Source organism: Podarcis raffonei, chromosome Z (assembly GCF_027172205.1).
Source record: "Podarcis raffonei isolate rPodRaf1 chromosome Z, rPodRaf1.pri, whole genome shotgun sequence".
NCBI classification, from domain to species: Eukaryota; Metazoa; Chordata; class Lepidosauria; order Squamata; family Lacertidae; genus Podarcis; species Podarcis raffonei.
The window spans coordinates 40,982,861-41,001,861 of NC_070621.1; the positions used below are offsets into that span (position 1 = coordinate 40,982,861).

General features: G+C 46.9%; 1 protein-coding gene across 1 annotated transcript in view; it reads right to left on the reverse strand.

Moving 5' to 3' along the window:
* COMMD5 (COMM domain containing 5) overlaps positions 1-18,453 on the reverse strand; it is a 38,159-nt gene extending 19,706 nt beyond the window's left edge. The window contains exons 1-3 of the mRNA XM_053374064.1: positions 18,219-18,453; positions 4,755-4,915; positions 3,533-3,561 (exon numbers count right to left, since the gene is read on the reverse strand). Coding sequence (XP_053230039.1) covers positions 3,533-3,561; positions 4,755-4,915; positions 18,219-18,384 — 356 coding nt within the window. The 5' untranslated portion in view covers positions 18,385-18,453. The remainder of the gene's footprint in view (positions 1-3,532; positions 3,562-4,754; positions 4,916-18,218) is intronic.
* Between the last annotated feature and the right edge of the window lie 548 nt (positions 18,454-19,001).

Consider the following 19,001-nt stretch of genomic DNA (forward strand, 5'->3'; position numbering starts at 1 on the left):
GAAGGTCGGCGGTTCGAATCCCCACGACGGGGTGAGCTCCCGTTGCTCGGTCCCTGCTCCTGCCAACCTAGCACTTCGAAAGCACGTCAAAGTGCAAGTAGGTGAACGGCGTTTCCCTGCGCTGCTCTGGTTCGCCAGAAGCAGCTTAGTCATGCTGGCCACGTGACCCGGGAGCTGTACGCCAGCTCCCTCGGCCAGTAAAGCGAGATGAGCGCTGCAACCCCAGAGTCGGTCACGACTGGACCTAATGGTCAGGGGTCCCTTTACCTTTACCTTAGTTTCCCCCAAAGAATCCTGGGAACTGGCATTTAGGAAACCCCTATCCCGCACACAGAGCTACAACTTCCAGAGTGGTTTAACAATCAATCCCTCTTGCCAAGGAACTCTGAGTATTGTAGCCCTAGGCAGGTTAAGGGGTGGGTGTGTCTCTGAACAACATTCAGCACCTTTAACAAACTACAGTATCCAGGATTCTTTGGGGGAAAGCCATGGTTGTTTAAAGTGGTATGATACAGCATTATTGCAACAGCACTGATGCATTTTTAAACCCAAGCCAAATCTTTGCCAGCAGGTCTTGAGTTCTCTCTCATTTTCTCTCTCTTGCTATGTCCAAAGATAGGATGTTTCAAATGCAGCCTCTGCAGCACTTTAGTGCTTATGCAAAGCCTTTGCTTTGCACCACCCGGCAGAGATTTTGACTAAGTCCACGTAACAAATTGCATATTTTGCTTGCTAATTAGAACAAGCGATCACACCCAGACAATACAGGCGGATTCTGCTTGTTATATCACCGTCCTTTGAAAATAGAAGGAAATGTTTTAAAAGTAGGACAGGGTGTCTCATTCAGAAATACCAACTGTCTTGCTATTAACAACAACAATAAAAAGTTTGTGTGTGTGTGTGAGGGAAGGTATTTGTGGGAAATTAACATGCATGCGAGAAAGATATAATTTAGAAGAACTGATAGAGGCCCATCTCTTCTATATAACATGCACTCAGCACCACATCAAAAAAAAAAGGACATGTTATACAACATCAGGGTGATTCTCCTGGCTTCCAATGAGCTCATTAGTAAACTATTACATGCAAAATTCCATCTGAGTGGGACGACAGGGCAATGCTTCTCTCCTAAGCACCAATAATCTCTTTTGTGATAGTTGGGGGTGGGGAGAAGAAGCTGCCAGCCATATTTCATCAGCTGATTTGTAATATTAACAGGCTACTGAATTAGCCTGCCTGAAAACTGAGATGAAGCAGAGACCAAGCCCACTTCTACACTATACAGCCAAAGCGTTACAATACCATTTTAACCAGGCATGGCTTCACCCAAAGCATCGTGGGAACTGTAGTTAGTTAAGGATGCTGCTAGGATGCGCCTATTTCCCTCACACAGCTAAACTTCACAGAGTTCCCTGGGATAAGGGATTGATTATTAAAGCACTCTGGGAATTGTGACTATGTGAGGGGAATGTGTGTGTGTGTGGGGGGGTGTCTCCTGACCCTCTGTACCCTTAAAAAGGTAAAGGGACCCCTGACCATTAGGTCCAGTCTTGACCGACTCTGGGGTTGCGGCGCTCATCTCGCTTTATTGGCCGAGGGAGCTGGTGTACATCTTCCGGGTCATGTGGCCAGCATGACTAAGCGGCTCCTGGCGAACCAGAGCAGCGCAAGGAAACGCCGTTTACCTTCCTGCCAGAGCGGTACCTATTAATCTATTTGCACTTTGACGTGCTTTCGAACTGCTAGGTGGGCAGGAGCAGGGACTGAGCAACGGGAGCTCACTCTGTCACAGGGATTCGAACCGCTGACCTTCTGATCGGCAAGTCCTAGGTTCTGTGGTTTAACCCACAGTGCCACCCACGTCCCTTTCTGTACCCTTAAAGGTAAAGGTAAAGGTACCCTTGCCCGTACGGGCCAGTCTTGACAGACTCTAGGGTTGTGCGCCCATCTCACTCAAGAGGGCGGGGGCCAGCGCTGTCCGGAGACACTTCCGGGTCACGTGGCCAGCGTGACATCGCTGCTCTGGCGAGCCAGAGCCGCACACGGAAACGCCATTTACCTTCCCGCTAGTAAGCGGTCCCTATTTATCTACTTGCACCCGAGCGTGCTTTCGAACTGCTAGGTTGGCAGGCGCTGGGACCGAGCAACGGGAGCGCACCCCGCCGCGGGGATTCGAACCGCCGACCTTTCGATCGGCAAGCCCTAGGCACTGAGGCTTTTACCCACAGCGCCACCCGCATCCCAGTTCTGTACCCTTACCTTATAGCAAACTACGGCTACCAGGATGCTTGTTTAAAATGACACTGTGGTGATTTAAGTGTACATTGTGTATGGGGCCCACGCTTAAAGTTTTATTCGTTTATTGTATTTTATATACTGCCTTTATCTTCCAGGGATCTCAAAGGTGGTGCATATGGTTCTCCCCCCACCCATTTATTCCTCACAACGTGAGGTGGGTTAGGCGAAGAGATGGTAACTGGCCGAAGGTCACCCAGGGAGCTTCATGGCTGAGTGGGGATTCGAACCCTGCTCTCCTAGGTCCTACTCTTGACCATTGTGCTTTGTGTTTCAGCTGGTTGGAGTAAGCCTGGCAGCCTACAACTGAAACCTGAAATCTGTCAAGTTCTTCGACTGCCTGAACCACTTCCTGTGTGCGCTGCTCTCTCCCTCTTTCTGTGTGTGTACGTCTAACTGTGGCCTAACGATATGTCTTCCTTTGCTGCCGCTAACTCTGAGTGATCAACCGTTTGTGTAATTTTAAAAAAACCTGCCCCATTTCCAAGCCCTCACTTTTCTCTCTTTGCAGAGGGCAGTGGAGCAGAAAAGTTTTATGCCCCTTCCATGTGCTCTGGAATGTAGGTGCTGCCAGTTGACATCGCACACACTTGACTAGCCCCGCTCACGATATCCATGTGTTGAGAATGGGCATCCGTAGTTTAGGTTCCCATGAGCTGACTGCAGTTCCAAAAGGCCTTGAAGACCATGCCTCAAGGATGCTGGAGGCAGGGCCAACAGGGCGTCCCCCAACCTCTGTTCCCATCAACGTGTGGAGCCCTGATTCATCCAAGTAACACATGAAGGGGCTCTATGGCAGGGGTGAGGAGCTTCAAGCCTGCAGGTATAATGTGGCCCTCCAAACCTCTCCATCTGCCCCCCAGGAATCTTTCCAGGTCACTGTCCCTGTGCTGTGCCACTCTCAGGTATGCATTCTTAGCTGGAAAGTATTTCTCAACCATGATAATGCTTCTTGCTTTCCTGGTGGGAGAGAGGGAGGTGGAAGTATTTGTGTGTGCCACATGGAGAAAGAGAGAGCAGAAATTCAGTCTACCGTACAAAAGGTATGAGTCACACCTGTTGCTCCAACCACTTTTGCACCTGGTATCACCCACCACGGGGATGCAGTCCCCCATCCCCCAGAAGTCTAGTTCTTCTTGGGCTGGGGGAAAAAGTGTCCCACCCCTTGCTTTTCAGCAACCACTTATCCATCGTGTTTGACACAAGCAACTGGCAGATTGACCTAAAACAGGCATACCTGAGCTCCTGTAGGTCTTCTTTAAAAACCTGCAAAATGAAAAGACAATGAGAGTTCAAGGAGAGCTTCTGCAAGAACAAGGGTGGGTGCCCCTCAGACGTCTGGGAAAATGGAAAGGGATCTAGAAGACAGTGAAACCGCCCCCCCCCCCCGGCAACTGATGCATCCAAACTTCAGGGAGAGTATGCCAAGTCTGGGTGACCCAAGATAGGCAGCTTTCATGAGTGGCTGACACCACACACCCGACCAGTTGAAACCGTTCCCGGGGTGTGGCCTCTGTTGCATGCTGACAGCGTCTAGGAGCCAGATGTCAGAGCAGGGTAGGGAGCAAGGGTGGACAAAGTGCCCAGAAAAAGTAGTACGTGTCCCCTGCCAGAGCTAGCTCAGTACTGTCTACACTGACGGGCAGCAGCTCTCTAGGATTTTAGGAAGAATAATTCCCTGCCCTAACCTGGGAAATGGGACACGGGGGGGGGGGGCGCTGTGAGTTAAACCACAGAGCCTAGGACTTGCTGATCAGAAGGTTGGCGGTTCGATTCCCCGCGACGGAGTGAGCTCCCGTTACTGGGTCCCTGCTCCTGCCCACCTAGCAGTTCGAAAGCATGTCAAAGTGCAAGTAGATAAATAGGTACCACTCCAGCGGGAAGGTAAACGGCGTTTCCGTGCGCTGCTCTGGTTCACCAGAAGTGGCTTAGTCATGCTGGCCACATGACCCGGAAGCTGTACGCCGGCTCCCTCGGCCAATAAAGCGAGATGAGCACCGCAACCCCAGAGTCGGCCACGACTGGGCCTAATGGTCAGGGGTCCCTTTACCTTTAACCTGGGAAATAGCAGTACAGTCATACCTCTGGTCACGTCCGCTTCATGTTCTTTCAGGATACGTCCCGCAGCGACCCGGAAGTACCGGAAACGGTTACTTCCGGGTTTCACTGCTCGCGCATGCGCAGACGCGCAGAAGTGGCGAATCGTGACCCGCACAGACGCGGGCTGCGTTCTGCTCATGTTGCGAACGGGGCTCTGGAATGGATCCTGTTTGCAACCAGGGGTACCACTGTAATTGAACCTGAGACCTCCTACACGCAAAGCAATTGCTTTACGACTGAGCTAAAACATCTGGAGGGTCACAGGTTCCCCATCCCTTTTTTGGAGCTACCATCTTGCTCGTCTCACAGTTTACCACATACATAGTTTTTATTGAGGAATGTGTATGCCTTCTACTCACTTCTTGCTTCAGAGAAGATGTGGGCAGCCTCAAGGCCTCTCGCAGGAGAGTATACATTCCAGAGATGAGGACAGCAAGCTGTTCATCTGATAGTTTTGCATTCTCGGAAATCACTTTTACCAGTTCTTTGCAGTCTTTTCCTTCTAAGGCGCTGACAGTGACTGTTTGGCAAAATAACAATAAAGGTTAAGTTATCAACTTTGGCAGAGTCCCGCAAGTGCAAGAACATAATTTCAGCATGATCAAAAGCCCTTGGGAAAACACTAGCGACTTTGCAACAGCAGCAGCATCTAGGGATCTGACACCATCTAGTCGCGCTTTAAAGGAGGAGGTTTGTGCACAAAACAGGGGAGGGAAATTTAAATGGAAAAGAACAGCATACAAACTTCAGAAGAACCTTCTTGAATCTGGCCAATGGCCAATCTAGTCTAGCATCCTGTTCTCACAGTGGCCATCACCAGATGCCTGCCAACCGGACCTGAGCGCAACACCACTCTCCCACTTGTCACTCTCAGCAACTGACATTCAGAGGCAAACTACCTTGAACAGTGTAGGCGGAACATAACCATGTGGTTTAGCTGTAAAGAACTTTCGGAAGAGTCCCATTTAGTGTTTTTTCCCCTTAAAAAAATGTTTAGGGGTACAGTGGTACCTCGGGTTAAGAACTTAATTCATTCTGGATGTCTGCTCTTAACCTGAAACTGTTCTTAACCTGAAGCACCACTTTAGCTAATGGGGCCTCCCGCTGCCGCCGCATGATTTCTGTTCTCATCCTGAAGCAAAGTTCTTAACCCAAGGTACTATTTCTGCGTTAGCGGAGTCTGTAACCTGAAGTGTATGTAACCTGAAGCGTATGTAACCCAAGGTACAACTGTACTCTCATTTTGACTCAAGAAAACCACCATTTTACAGTCATACTCAGGTTACAGACGCTTTAGGTTATTTTTTTTTTCCGGGTTGCAGACTGCCGAAACCTGGAAGTACCGGAAGTACTGGGTTACTTCCAGGTTTCAGTGATCGTGCATGCGCAGAAGCCCTAAATCATGCTTTGTGCATGCGCAGACGTGCCGAATCGCAACCTGCGCGTGCACAGATGCACCGCTGCGGGTTGCAAACGTGCATCCTGCACGGATCACGTTCACAACCCAAACGTCCACTGTATAGTTCAAATTGGGGAAAATAAATACAGCAAATGGACAAAAGTAAAAAGATTCACAAAATGTTTAGGGGCATGTGTACCCCTGTGTCTCCCCAGAAAAAAAAGCACTGGTCCCATTTAGTCCCACTACTGTGGATAACTGCTCCCTCTAACAGCAAATGCATCTGCTGAGTGCCAACAGGATTAAAACCCAAACCTGGAAACTGAGAAACAAGAGAGGTATCCGTATACTCAGGAAAACACCAAGGTTTGCAAAGTACGAAAGAAAAAGGGTGAAAAATCCTAAACACACTTCAGTGAGGGGGCAACCATTTTACACCCCCAAACCCCACCCCAAAAAAATTCAGCCTAATGAGAACTGCGCATACTTTATGACCACAGAATGTTAGGGGTGTACAGGGGCAGGGAATGGAATCAGTGTTCGAAATTAGCCAGGCGCCAGGCACATTTTGCACCTGACTTTTGACCACTTGCGACCAAGTGAAGATTCCTGGGCGCCAGTATGGCACCTGACAGCTCCACCACCTGGAGGTGCATGCCCGGGAATCATTGGATCTGGACTGTTTTCACACACTAATACTCGATACTGCAGAATTCTATGTTATATTTTATTTACACCAGTGGTTTCAACCAGTGTGCTGTGAACCCCTTGAAGGATGGTCATGGGTGACGCAAGCAACACTGGCCTCTGTCCCTCTTTCCCATCCTCCCTCCTCTGATGCCCTTTTGCATCTCTGCCCCCCCCAGCTTGCACAGCTGTTTGTTGCAGCAGCCCTGGCTACAAGCTCCCCAGGTGAATGGTGCCTCTCGGTCTGGCCAGGGGGTGCTGGTTGCCAGGAGATGAGCAAGCAAGCAAGTGGATAAGAGAGCCCAGCCAGCTAGTCCTCCAGCCCTTGCTGTTGGGAATAGACAGACAAGTGGGAGGCCAGGCAGGCAGGCAGGCACTGGCCTTTCTTGTGCTTGCTGTGTGCAAGGCCTGCCTGGGAGCTGAGTGCCCGGTGCTGAAGGGGACACAGTCTGCCATGCAGGCCTGGCAGTGCCCGCTGTTGCCACTGCTGCCTCCCAAGGTAAGGTGCTGGCCTCACAGTCATCTTTGGCCAGTCTCTGTTGGACCACTAAGGCTGGGGGCATCTTCTGCCAGGCCCCTGTGGGCAGTGTGAGGAGGCACCTTTCTTTGGGGCTGGGTGGGGGGTAGCTCAAGAACCAGGGGCAACAGCAGCGGCTGCCCAGAGGCCTCTCAAGGAGAGGGGAGGGGAGGCTGGGGTAACTCTACAAGGGAGGGTGTGAGGCTGCCAGCTCTGCAGGCAAGGGGTGACATAACTAGGCTCCTGAGCCCCACAGGTGTAAGGCAGAAAGAATGCAGTTGGTCAAGGGAGCCATAGACTCAAAAGGGTTGAAAACCTTTGCTTTACACAATCAGAATGAATTTCTGCAGCCAAAATGCTTTTGCTGTGCAGCCTGGGCAGTATACAATATGCAGTATACAATAAAAAGAAAAACAACAACCCAATAGCCCACCCACACAACAAAAGCAGCAACACATTTTAAAAGGGCATACTATGTAAATTGATCAACCAAAGGCCTGGTTAAAAAGGAACACTTTTGCCGGGCGCCTAAAGGTGTATAATGAAGTTGCCAGGTGAACTTCCCTGGGGAGAGCATTCCACAGACGGGGAGCCACTGCAGAGAAGGCCCATTTTCGTGTTGCCACCCTCTGGACTTCATGTGGAGGAGGCACACAAAGGAGGGTCTCAGAAGATGATATCAGGGTGTGGGTATAGGATTGAGTCCTGCGGAACCCAACAATGAAGGTCCACAAGGCTGAAAAGCATTCCCCAAGTAATTAATTCTTCCGTGGTGAACATTTGTGCAAGCACTCCCCCTTATGGTAAAAAATGGAACTAGAATTGCAACAATAATTTTAAGACTACTATTTTTAAGCACGTCAAAGTGCAAGTAGATACCACTCCGGCAGGAAGATAGACAGCGTTTCCGTCCGCTGCTCTGGTTCGCCAGAAGCGGCTTAGTCATGCTGGCCACATGACCCGGAAGGTGTACGCCGGCTTCCTCGGCCAATAAAGCGAGATAAGTGCCGCCACCCCAGAGTCGTCCTTTACCTTTTTTATTTTTCGCACTATTTCGTGGCATTTACACAGGCCTAGTAAAGGGACTGTCCTAATACGGATTTTAGAATTCTTCTAAAGTGTGAACATAGTTGATTTTATTCTTGGTGTGACAAAATAAACGTGTGGCTATAGCTCTGTCTTTCACTATGTGAAGCACGGATATAGCCAGGATTTTTTTGGGGGGGGGCAGCCAAAGTTCATGAATTATTTTTAGGATGTCAATGTTGTTGAGCTTGAAGATCACAGGGGAAAATACCTGTGAAGAGGACATTACAGATGTCATTATTATATAGTTTCATTATCTTTTATATTTATATATTTAATTGCACCTTTTCCCCTGAGGGAACTCAAGCATAGAAAAAGCTATCATTAAAAAGCAATGAAATATTAATAGAATAAAAACTATATACATATGTAAAATCTGTTTTGTATTTTGATCCTGCAACACCCTGGCCACCAAATTCTGCAACAGTTGAAGTTTCCTTACCGTCCTCAGAGACAGAACAGTCTCAGGTTAAGAACAGACCTCCATAACGAATTAAATTCTTAACCCGAGGTACCACTGTTATTACCGGTAATTCTTCCATGGTGAACATTTGTGGAATCACTCCACCTTATGGTAAAAAATGGAACTAGAATTGCAACAATAATTTTAAGACTCAACTATTTTTAAGCACATCAAAGTACAGTGGTACCTCGGGTTACAGACGCTTTAGGTTACAGACTCCGCTAACTCAGAAATAGTACCTCGGGTTAAGAACTTTGCTTCAGGAAATCACGTTCGGGAGCCCCTTTCACAACCGGAGCAGAACGCAACCTGCGTCTGCGCGTCTCTGGGTCGCAATTCATGGCTTCTGTGCATGCGTGTGATGTCATTTTGAGCACCTGCGCATGCGCGAATGGCAAAACCGGGAAGTAACCCGTTCTAGTACTTCTGTGTCACCGCAGGACGCAACCTGAAAAGATTTAACCCGAGGTATGACTGTAATTAATTCTTCCATGGTGAACATTTGTGCAAGCACTCCCCCTTTTGGTAAAAAATGGAACTAGAATTGCAACAATAATTTTAAGACTCAACTATTTTTAAGCACATCCAAGTACTAGTAGATAAATAAAGTACCACTCCGTTTTCCGTGCACTGCTCTGGTTTTGCCAGAAGCAGCTTAGTCATGCTGGCCACATGACACGGAAAAACTGTCTGTGGTCAAACGTCGGCTCCCTTGGCCAGTAAAGCGAGATGAGTGCCACAACCCCAGAGTCGTTCGCAACAGGGGTCCTTTACCTTTTTTATTTTTCACACTATTTCATGGCATTTACACAGGCCTAGTAAAGGGACTGTCCTAATATGGATTTTAGAATTCTTCTAAAGTGTTAAGCTTTATTCTTGGTGTGACAAAATAAACATGTGGCTATAGCTCTGTCTTTCACTATGTGAAGCATGGATATATTATTAATTGCAAAGCAGATTTTATTTCATTTATTTATTGAATTTATATACCACCCTATACCTGGGGGTCTCAGGGCAGTTCAAGGAATATAATCAAGATATAAAACCACAAAATATATAATAAAAATAAAAACAACAACTCTATACCGCCCCCCCCCCATAAAAAACACATTTCAAAAGGGCACAGTATATAAATCAGATCAACCAAAGGCCAAGTTAAAAAGGAATGTTTTTGCCTGGTGCCTAAAGGTGTATAATGAAGGCACAGACAACAGTAGTTAGGCCATCCCTGTCCAGCTGGGGTGTAGCTGGGCCACCAGACGAAGGTGATGGAAGGCTGTCCGGGCCACTGAGGCCACCTGAGCCTCAGCGACAGCAAAGGATCCAGGAGGACCCCCAAGCTGTGAACCTGCTCCTTCAGAGGAAGTGTAACCCCATCAAGAGCAGGCGACCTCCCACCCATCAGGTCTAGGGAACCACCCACTAACAGTGTCCCAGTCTTATTGGGATTAAGCTTCTGTTTGTTGGCTCTCATGCAGTCCATTACCAAGGCAAGACCCTGGTCCAGCACTTCCACTGTCTCACCTGCAGATGTAAAGGAGCACTAGAGCTGAGTGTCATCAGCATACTGCTGACAACACACTCCAAACCTCTGGATAACCCCACCCAGTGGTTTCATGTAGAGGTTAAACAACATGGGGGATAGGATTGAGCCCTGCGGAACCCCACATTGCAGGTTCTATGGAGCTGAATGCACTCCCCAAGTAACACCCTCTGGGGACGACCATCCAAGTAGGACTGGAACCACCGCAAAGCAGTGCCACCCACCCCTACTTTGGAGAGTCGCTTCAGAAGGATACCATGGTTGATGGTATTGAAAGCCGCTGAGAGGTCGAGAGCAATTAACAGGGGCATGTTTCCCTTGTCTCTCTCTCAACAGACGCAACCATACAGGGCGACCAAAGCAGTTTCTGTACCAAAACCAGGCCTAAACCCCGTTCCAGGAAATCAGTTTCTTCCAAAAGTGCCTGGATCTGGTCTGCGACCACTCACTCCAGAACCTTGCTCAGGAAACGGGGATAAGCAACTGGCCGGCACATTGCAACAAGCGGAAAGATGCAAGTAAAATTATACCACCCAGTTTATAGGAAGCGCAATTAACTATTTTAATCACAAAACTGATTAACAATATTTCCTGTGGCCATCACATTAACTAGTCAGTTTCCCATCACAGCGTTGGAAGCGATCCGCAAGAAACTTAAGCAGTTAAGTTAGAATAAAGGTGAGAGGCTGCCAGCTCTGCAGGCAAGGGGTGACATAGCTGGGCTCCTGAGCCCCACAGGGGTGATGCAAAAACAATGCAGTTGGTCAAGGGAGCTGTGGACTCAAAGAGGTTGAAAACTCCTGCTTTACACAATCAGAATGAATTTCTGCAGCCAAATTGCTTTTTTTGTGCAGCCTGGGCAGGCGCACTCACCATACAGAAAAAGAGGTCAGAATAGGATAATATATATGTGGACTGTCCCTGGAACAACTGACTTTTCCTCCTTAAATTCTCAAAGCTCTTAACTTGGCTTAAGACTGTCTTATTACCTAGCCAGATGTTCAACTGAGAATCAATCACAGTCAGTCCATCGAATATGAGAGGCACCTGTGTTTAGGCTCATTATTCCAGGACTTCTAACAAGTTCCCACGCAACCCACAAGCCAATCCTAAAGAGACTATATCACACCACCACGGGAAAAAGCCAACTTCAAATCAGGAACCAGCATAGTAACCAGGCAAGAAAGGATCTGCCAATTATGGTTCTCTCATTTTTCCAATCTTAAATGCAGTTCTCCACATTTTGCAGGAATTTGCATTAAAACAAAATTCATGAAAATGCATCAGTATTTTAGTGTGAAGTTTCCCTTATAAACACATTTTTACATGCAGTGTTGACTTATGTACACATGTTTGCAAGCAACTTCCCCAAATGTAATGCAGTTTTGTATATTATTTTTACCAATATATCCATTTTGATGCACACTTCTTCAATTGAAAGAAGTGCAATTCCCTATTTTAATTGCAAAGCTGATTTAATTTCATTTATTTATTTACTGAATTTATATACCGCCCTATACCTGGGGGTCTCAGGGCAGTTCAAGGAATAAAATCAAGATATAAAACCACAAAATATATAATAAAAAGAAAAACAACAACTCAATGGCGCCCCCCCATCACATTTTAAAAGGGCACAGTATGTAAATCAGATCAACCAAAGGCCTTAATGAGGAACGCTTTCGCCTGGTGCCTAAAGTTATATAATGAAGGTGCCAGGTAAACTTCCCTGGGGAGAGCATTTCACAGACGGGGAGCCACCGCAAAGAAGGCCCGTTCTTGTGTTGCCACCCTCTGGACCTCTCAAGGGCACACAAAGGAGGTTCTCAGAAGATGATATCAGGGTGTGGGTAGGTTCATATGGAAAGAGGCGGTCCTTGAGCTATTGTGGTCCTGAGCCGTTGAAGGCTTTATAGGTCAAAACCAGCACTTTGAATTTGGCCTGGAAACCCATTGGTAGCCAGTGCAGTCGGACCACGATCGGTGTAATATATTCAAAGCGTCTTGCTCCAGTGAACAACCTAGCCGCTGTATTCTGCACTACCTGAAGTTTCCAAACCATGTTCAGAGGCAGCTTCACCTCTAACACATTGCAGTAATCTAACCAAGAGGTAACCAGAGCATAGACAACAGTAGTTAGGCCATCCTTGTCCAGATAGGGGTATAGCTGGGCCACCAGCCGAAGGTGATGGAAGGTGCTCTGGGCCACTGAGGCCACAAGTGCCTCGAGCGACAGCAAAGGATCCAGGAGGACCCCAAAGCTGTGAACCTGCTGCTTCAGGGGAAGTATAACCCCATCAAGAACAGGCGACCTCCCACCCATCTGGTCTAGGGAACCACCCACTAACAGTGCCCCAGTCTAATCTGGATTGAGCTTCAGTTTGTTGGCTCTCATCCAGTCCATTACCAAGGCAAGACACTGGTCCAGCACTTCCACACTGTCTCACCTGCAGATGTAAAGGAGAAATAGAGCTGAGTGACATCAGCATACTGCTGACAACGTACTCCAAGCCTCCGGATAACCCCACCCAGTGGTTTCATGTAGAGGTTAAGCAACATGGGGGATAGGATTGAGCCCTGCAGAACCCCACATTGAAGGTTCCACAGGGCTGAAAAGCATTCCCCAAGTAATTAATTCTTCCGTGGTGAACATTTGTGCAAGAACTCCCCCTTATGGTAAAAAATAGAACTAGAATTGCAACAATAATTTTAAGACTCAATTATTTTTAAGCACATCAAAGTACAGTGGTACCTCGGATTACAGATGCTTCAGGTTACAGACACTTCAGGTTACAGACTCCGCTAACCCAGAAATAGTACCTCGGGTTAAGAACTTTGCTTCAGGATGAGAACAGAAATCGCGCGGTGGTGGCATGGTGGCAGCGGGAGGCCCCGTTAGCTAAAGTGGTACCTCAGGTTAAGAACAATTTGGATTAAGAATGGACCTCCAGAATGAATTAAGTTCTTAACCTCAGGTACCACTGTACTAGGAGATAAATAGATACCGCTCCGGTGGGAAGGTAAATGGTGTTCCCATGCGATGCTTTGGTTTCGCCAGAAGCGGCTTAGTCATGCTGGCCACATGACCCGGAAAAACTGTCTGAGGACAAATGTCGGCTCCCTCGGCCTGTAAAGCGAGATGAGCGCCGCAACCCCAGAGTCGTTTGCGACTGCACTTAACTGTCAGGGGTCCTTTACCTTTTTTTTATTTTTCACACTATTTCATGGCATTTACACAGGCCTAGTAAAGAGCCTGTCCTATTATGGATTTCAGAATTCTTCTAAAGTGTTAACCTTTATTCATGGTGTGACAAAATAATCATGTGGCTATAGCTCTTTCTTTCACTATATGAAGCATGGATATAGCCAGGATTATTTGGGAGGGATGGCAGCCAAAGTTGCTGAATTTTTTTTAGGATGTCAAAGTTGTTGAGCTTGGAGATCACAGGGAAAAATACCTGTGAAGAGGACATTACAGGGGGAATTATTATATAGTCTCATTATCTTTTATATTTATTTATTAAATTGCACCTTTTCCCCTGATGGAACTCAAGTATAGAAAAACCTATCATTAAAAAGCAATTAAATATTAATAGATTTAAAACTATATGCATATGTAAAATCTGTTTTTTATTTTGGTCCTGGAACAACCTGGCCACCAAATTCTGCACGGGGTTGAAAAGCATTCCCCAAGTAACACCCTCTGGGAACAACCATCCAAGTAGGACTGGAACCACCGCAAAGCGGTGCCACCCAGCCCCAGTTCAGAGTCACTCAAGAAGGATACCATGGGTGATGGTATTGAAAGCCGCTGAGATGTCAAGAGCAATTAACAGGAACATGTTTCCCTTGTATCTCTCTTGACAAAGGTCATCATACAGGGCGACCAAAGCAGTGTCTGCGCCAAAACCAGGCCTAAACCCTGTTCCAGGAAATCAGTTTCTTCCAAAAGCACCTGGATCTGGTGTGCGACCACTCACTCCAGATCCTTGCCCAGGAAAGGGGGATAAGCAACTGGCCGTCACATTGCAACAAACGGAAATATGCAAGTAAAATTATACCACCCAGTTTATAAGAAGCGCAATTAACTGTTTTAATGGCAAAACTGATTAACAATATTTCCTGTGGCCATCACATTAACTAGTCAGTTGCTGATTTTTTTTTTTAGGATATCAAAGTTGTTGATCCTGGAGATCACAGGGGAAAATACCTGTGAAGAGGACATTACAGAGGGCATTATTATAGTTTCATAATCTTTTACATTTATTTATTAAACTGCACCTTTACTCCTGATGGAACTCAAGCACAGAAAAAGCTATCCTTAAAAAGCAATTAAATATTAATAGAATTAAAACTATATACATATGTAAAATCTGTTTTGTATTTTGCTCCTGGAACAACCTGGCCACCAAATTCTGCACCAGTTGGAGTTACCAAAGCGTCCTCAGAGGCAACTTCACCTCTAACACATTGCAGTAATCTAACCGAGAGGTAACCAGACCATAGGCAAAAGTAGAAACCCAGAAGTAACCCGTTCCGGTACTTCTGGGTCGCCGCGGGACGCAACCTGAAAAGATTTAACCCGAAGTGTCTTTAATCTGACTGTAATTAATTCGTCCATTGTGAACATTTGTGCAAGCACTCCCCCTTATGGAAAAAATGGAACTAGAATTGCAACAATAATTTTAAGACTCTCCTATTTTTAAGCACATCAGAGTACTAACAGATAAATAGGTATTGGTCCGGCGGGAAGGTAAATGGCATTTCCGTGCCCTGCTTTGGTTTTGTCAGAAGCGGCTTAAGTCATGCTGGCCACATAACCTGGAAAAACTGTCTGCGTACAAACACCAGCTCCCTCGGCCAGTAAAGAGAGATGAGCACCGCAACCCCAGAGTCGTTCACAACTGGACTTAACTGTCAGGGGTCCTTTACCTTTTTTATTTTTCACACTATTTCATGGCATTTACACAGGCCTAGCAAAGGGACTGTCCGAATACGGATTTTAGAATTCTTCTAAAGTGTTAACCTTTATTCTTGGTGTGACAAAATAAACGTGTGGCTATAGCTCTGTCTTTCACTTTCCTGGGTATAGCCAGGATTTTTGTGCGTGGGTGGGAGCCAAAGTTGCTGAATTTTTTTTAGGATATCAAAGTTGTTGATCCTGGAGATCACAGGGAAAGATACCTGTGAAGAGGACATTACAGAGGGCATTATTATAGTTTCATAATCTTTTACATTTATTTATTAAACTGCACCTTTACCCCTGATGGAACTCAAGCACAGAAAAAGCTATCCTTAAAAAGCAATTAAATATTAATAGAATTAAAACTATATACATATGTAAAATCTGTTTTGTATTTTGCTCCTGGAACAACCTGGCCACCAAATTCTGCACCAGTTGGAGTTACCAAAGCGTCCTCAGAGGCAACTTCACCTCTAACACATTGCAGTAATCTAACAGAGAGGTAACCAGAGCATAGGCAAAAGTAGTTAGGCCATCCCTGTCCAGATAGGGGCGTTGCTGGGCCACCAGCCAAAGCTGATGGAAGGCGCACTGGGCCACTGAGGCCACCTGAGCCTCAAGTGACAGCAAAGGATCCAGGAGTGCCCCAAAGCTGTGAACCTGCTCCTTCAGAGGAAGTATAACCCCATCAAGAGCAGGCGACCTTCCAGCCATCAGGTCTAGGGAACCAACCACTAACAGTGCCCCAGTCTTATCAGGATTGAGCTTCAGTTTGTTGGCTCTCATCCAGTGCATTTCTGAGGCAAGACACTGGTCCAGCACTTCCACTGTCTCACCTGCAGATGTAAAGGAGAAATAGAGCTGAGTGTCATCAGCATACTGTTGACAACATACTCCGAACCTCCGGAGCCCCATTCGCAACCTGAGCAGAATGCAACCCGCGTCTGCACATCGCAATTCACTGCTTCTGTGCCTGTGTGTGATGTCATTTTGAGCACCTGCGCATGCGCAAACAGCGAAACCCAGAAGTAACCCGTTCCGGTACTTCTGGGTCGCCGCGGGACGCAACCTGAAAAGATTTAACCCGAAGTGTCTTTAATCTGACTGTAATTTATTCGTCCATTGTGAACATTTGTGCAAGCACTCCCCCTTATGGAAAAAATGGAACTAGAATTGCAACAATAATTTTAAGACTCTCCTATTTTTAAGCACATCAGAGTACTAACAGATAAATAGGTATTGGTCCGGCGGGAAGGTAAACGGCATTTCCGTGCGCTGTTTTGGTTTCGTCAGAAGCGGCTTAAGTCATGCTGGCCACATAACCTGGAAAAACTGTCTGCGTACAAACACCAGCTCCCTCGGCCAGTAAAGAGAGATGAGCACCGCAACCCCAGAGTCGTTCACAACTGGACTTAACTGTCAGGGGTCCTTTACCTTTTTTATTTTTCACACTATTTCATGGCATTTACACAGGCCTAGTAAAGGGACTGTCCGAATACGGATTTTAGAATTCTTCTAAAGTGTTAACCTTTATTCTTGATGTGACAAAATAAACGTGTGGCTATAGCTCTGTCTTTCACTTTCCTGGTATAGCCAGGATTTTTTTGGGGGGGGCAGCCAAAGTTGCTGAATTTTTTTTAGGATATCAAAGTCGTTGAGCTTGGAGATCACAGGGAAAAATATCTGTGAAGAGGCCATTACAGGGGGCATTATTATATAGTTTTATTATCTTTTATATTTATTTATTAAATTGCACCTTTTCCCCTGACGGAATTCAAGAACAGAAAAAGCTATCATTGAAAAGCAATGAAATATTAATAGAATTAAAACTATATACATATGTAAAATCTGTCTTGTATTTTGGTCCTGGAACAACCTGGCCACCAAATTCTGCACCAGTTGAAGTTTCCAAACCATCTTCAGAGGCAACTTCACCTCTAACACATTGCAGTAATCTAACTTTGAGGTTACCAGAGCATAGACAACCGCATCAAGAGCAGGCGATCTCCCACCCATCTGGTCTAGGGAACCACCCACTAACAGTGTCCCAGTCTAATATGGATTGAGCTTCAGTTTGTTGGCTCTCATCCAGTCCATTACTGAGGCAAGAACCTGGTCCAGCACTTCCACTGTCTCACCTGCAGATGTAAAGGAGAAATAGCATACTGCTGACAACGTACTCCAAACCTCTGGATAACCCCACCCAGTGGTTTCATGTAGAGGTTAAACAACATAGGGGATAGGATTGAGCCCTGCAGAACCCCACATTGAATTTCCACACGGTTGAAAAGCATTCCCCAAGTAACACCCTCTGGGAACAACCATCCAAGTAGGACTGGAACCACCGCAAAGCGGTGCCACCCAGCCCCAGTTCAGAGTCACTCAAGAAGGATACCATGGGTGATGGTATTGAAAGCCGCTGAGATGTCAAGAGCAATTAACAGGGGCATGTTTCCCTTGTCTCTCTCTCCCCACAAAGGTCATCATACAGGGTAACCAAAGCAGTTTCTGTGGCAAAACCAGGCAAAACCCTGTTCCAGGAAATCAGTTTCTTCCAAAAGTGCCTGGATCTGGTGTGTGACCACTTGCTCCAGATCCTTGCCCAGGAAAAGGGGCTAAGCAACTGGCCGGCACATTGCAACAAACGGAAACATGCAAGTAAAATTATTTTGTTGTTGTTTAGTCGTTTAGTCGTGTCCGACTCTTTGTGACCCCATGGACCAGAGAACGCCAGGCACCTCTGTCCTCCACTGCGTCCCGCAGTTTGGTCAAACTCATGCTGGTAACCTCGAAGTAAAATTATACCACCCAGCTTATAAGAAGTGTAATAAACTGTTTTAATGGCAAAACTGATTAACAATATTTCCTGTGGCCATCACATTAACTAGTCAGTTTCACATCGCAGCGCTGGAAGCAATCCGCAAGAAACTTAAGCAGTTAAGATAGAAGCACAAAAGCAGTAACAGCAAGATGTCCTGCTGTCAAGAGCAACTGACGGGAGCGTGAGGAAAGGGCCACGCAGAGCCTACGACCAAGCTCGCTTCAGGATCGCTGGAAGGAGGTTAAGCTAACCAGCGCCTAAGCAGGATAAGCTCTTAAAGGCAAGAACTCCCTGCGGGCACTGATTCCCACCCCTCTACCTGTCCTGCCGGCAAAGCGTTTGTTTACCTTTGAGGAGTTTGCGAAAGGTTTCCTTGTCCAGCTCCCGAACGCTCCTGGCCATCGCTTCCACCTCTGCGGGTATCCGAGCCCCCAGAAAGCTGACCCTGCTGAGGTTAGTCTCCAGTCCCGACTGCTGGTAATGGGGTAACAGGGCCTTCGCAATCGCAGCCATGGCAGCAGAAGCCCCCTCTGCAAGGCTTTGCAAAAACGAAAGAAAAAAAAATGCAGGCCCGGCTGTCAAGTCACGTGACTCTCCTCTTCCCGGGGAACGTTCTATTTCATTCGAGCGCCCCCTAATGGCCCAAAGTCCGAAATGAAGGATGGGAGAAAGCTTGTTTTCTCCTGTTCTGGAGCGCGGAATTCGAACCAATGGCAAGGCAGGAGATTCCGAGGAAACATCAGGAATAACTTTCTGTCAGTGAGAGCTGTTTGACGGTGCAACAGACTCCCACGAGAGGAGGTGGCCTCTGCTTCCTTGTAGGTTGGATGGCCATCTGTCCTGAATGCTTTAGTTGAGATCCCTGCATTGCGCGGGGTTAGACTACAGGACCTTCGGTGTCCCTGCCGACTTTATGATTCTGTGATTCTATGAATTTGTCTGTCTTCGGGAAGTAAAGGGTAAAAGCTCGCGCCCCGACAAAGAGCGTCCGTCTGCATACTTGTAAATCCATCGTTTGATGACTGCAACGGGAATAGCGTCCTGTGAGGCATAAATAGGACACTCCGCATATAATGCGCAGATATTACAGGCTTACCCAACCTGGTGCCCTCCAGATATTTTAAATTTGT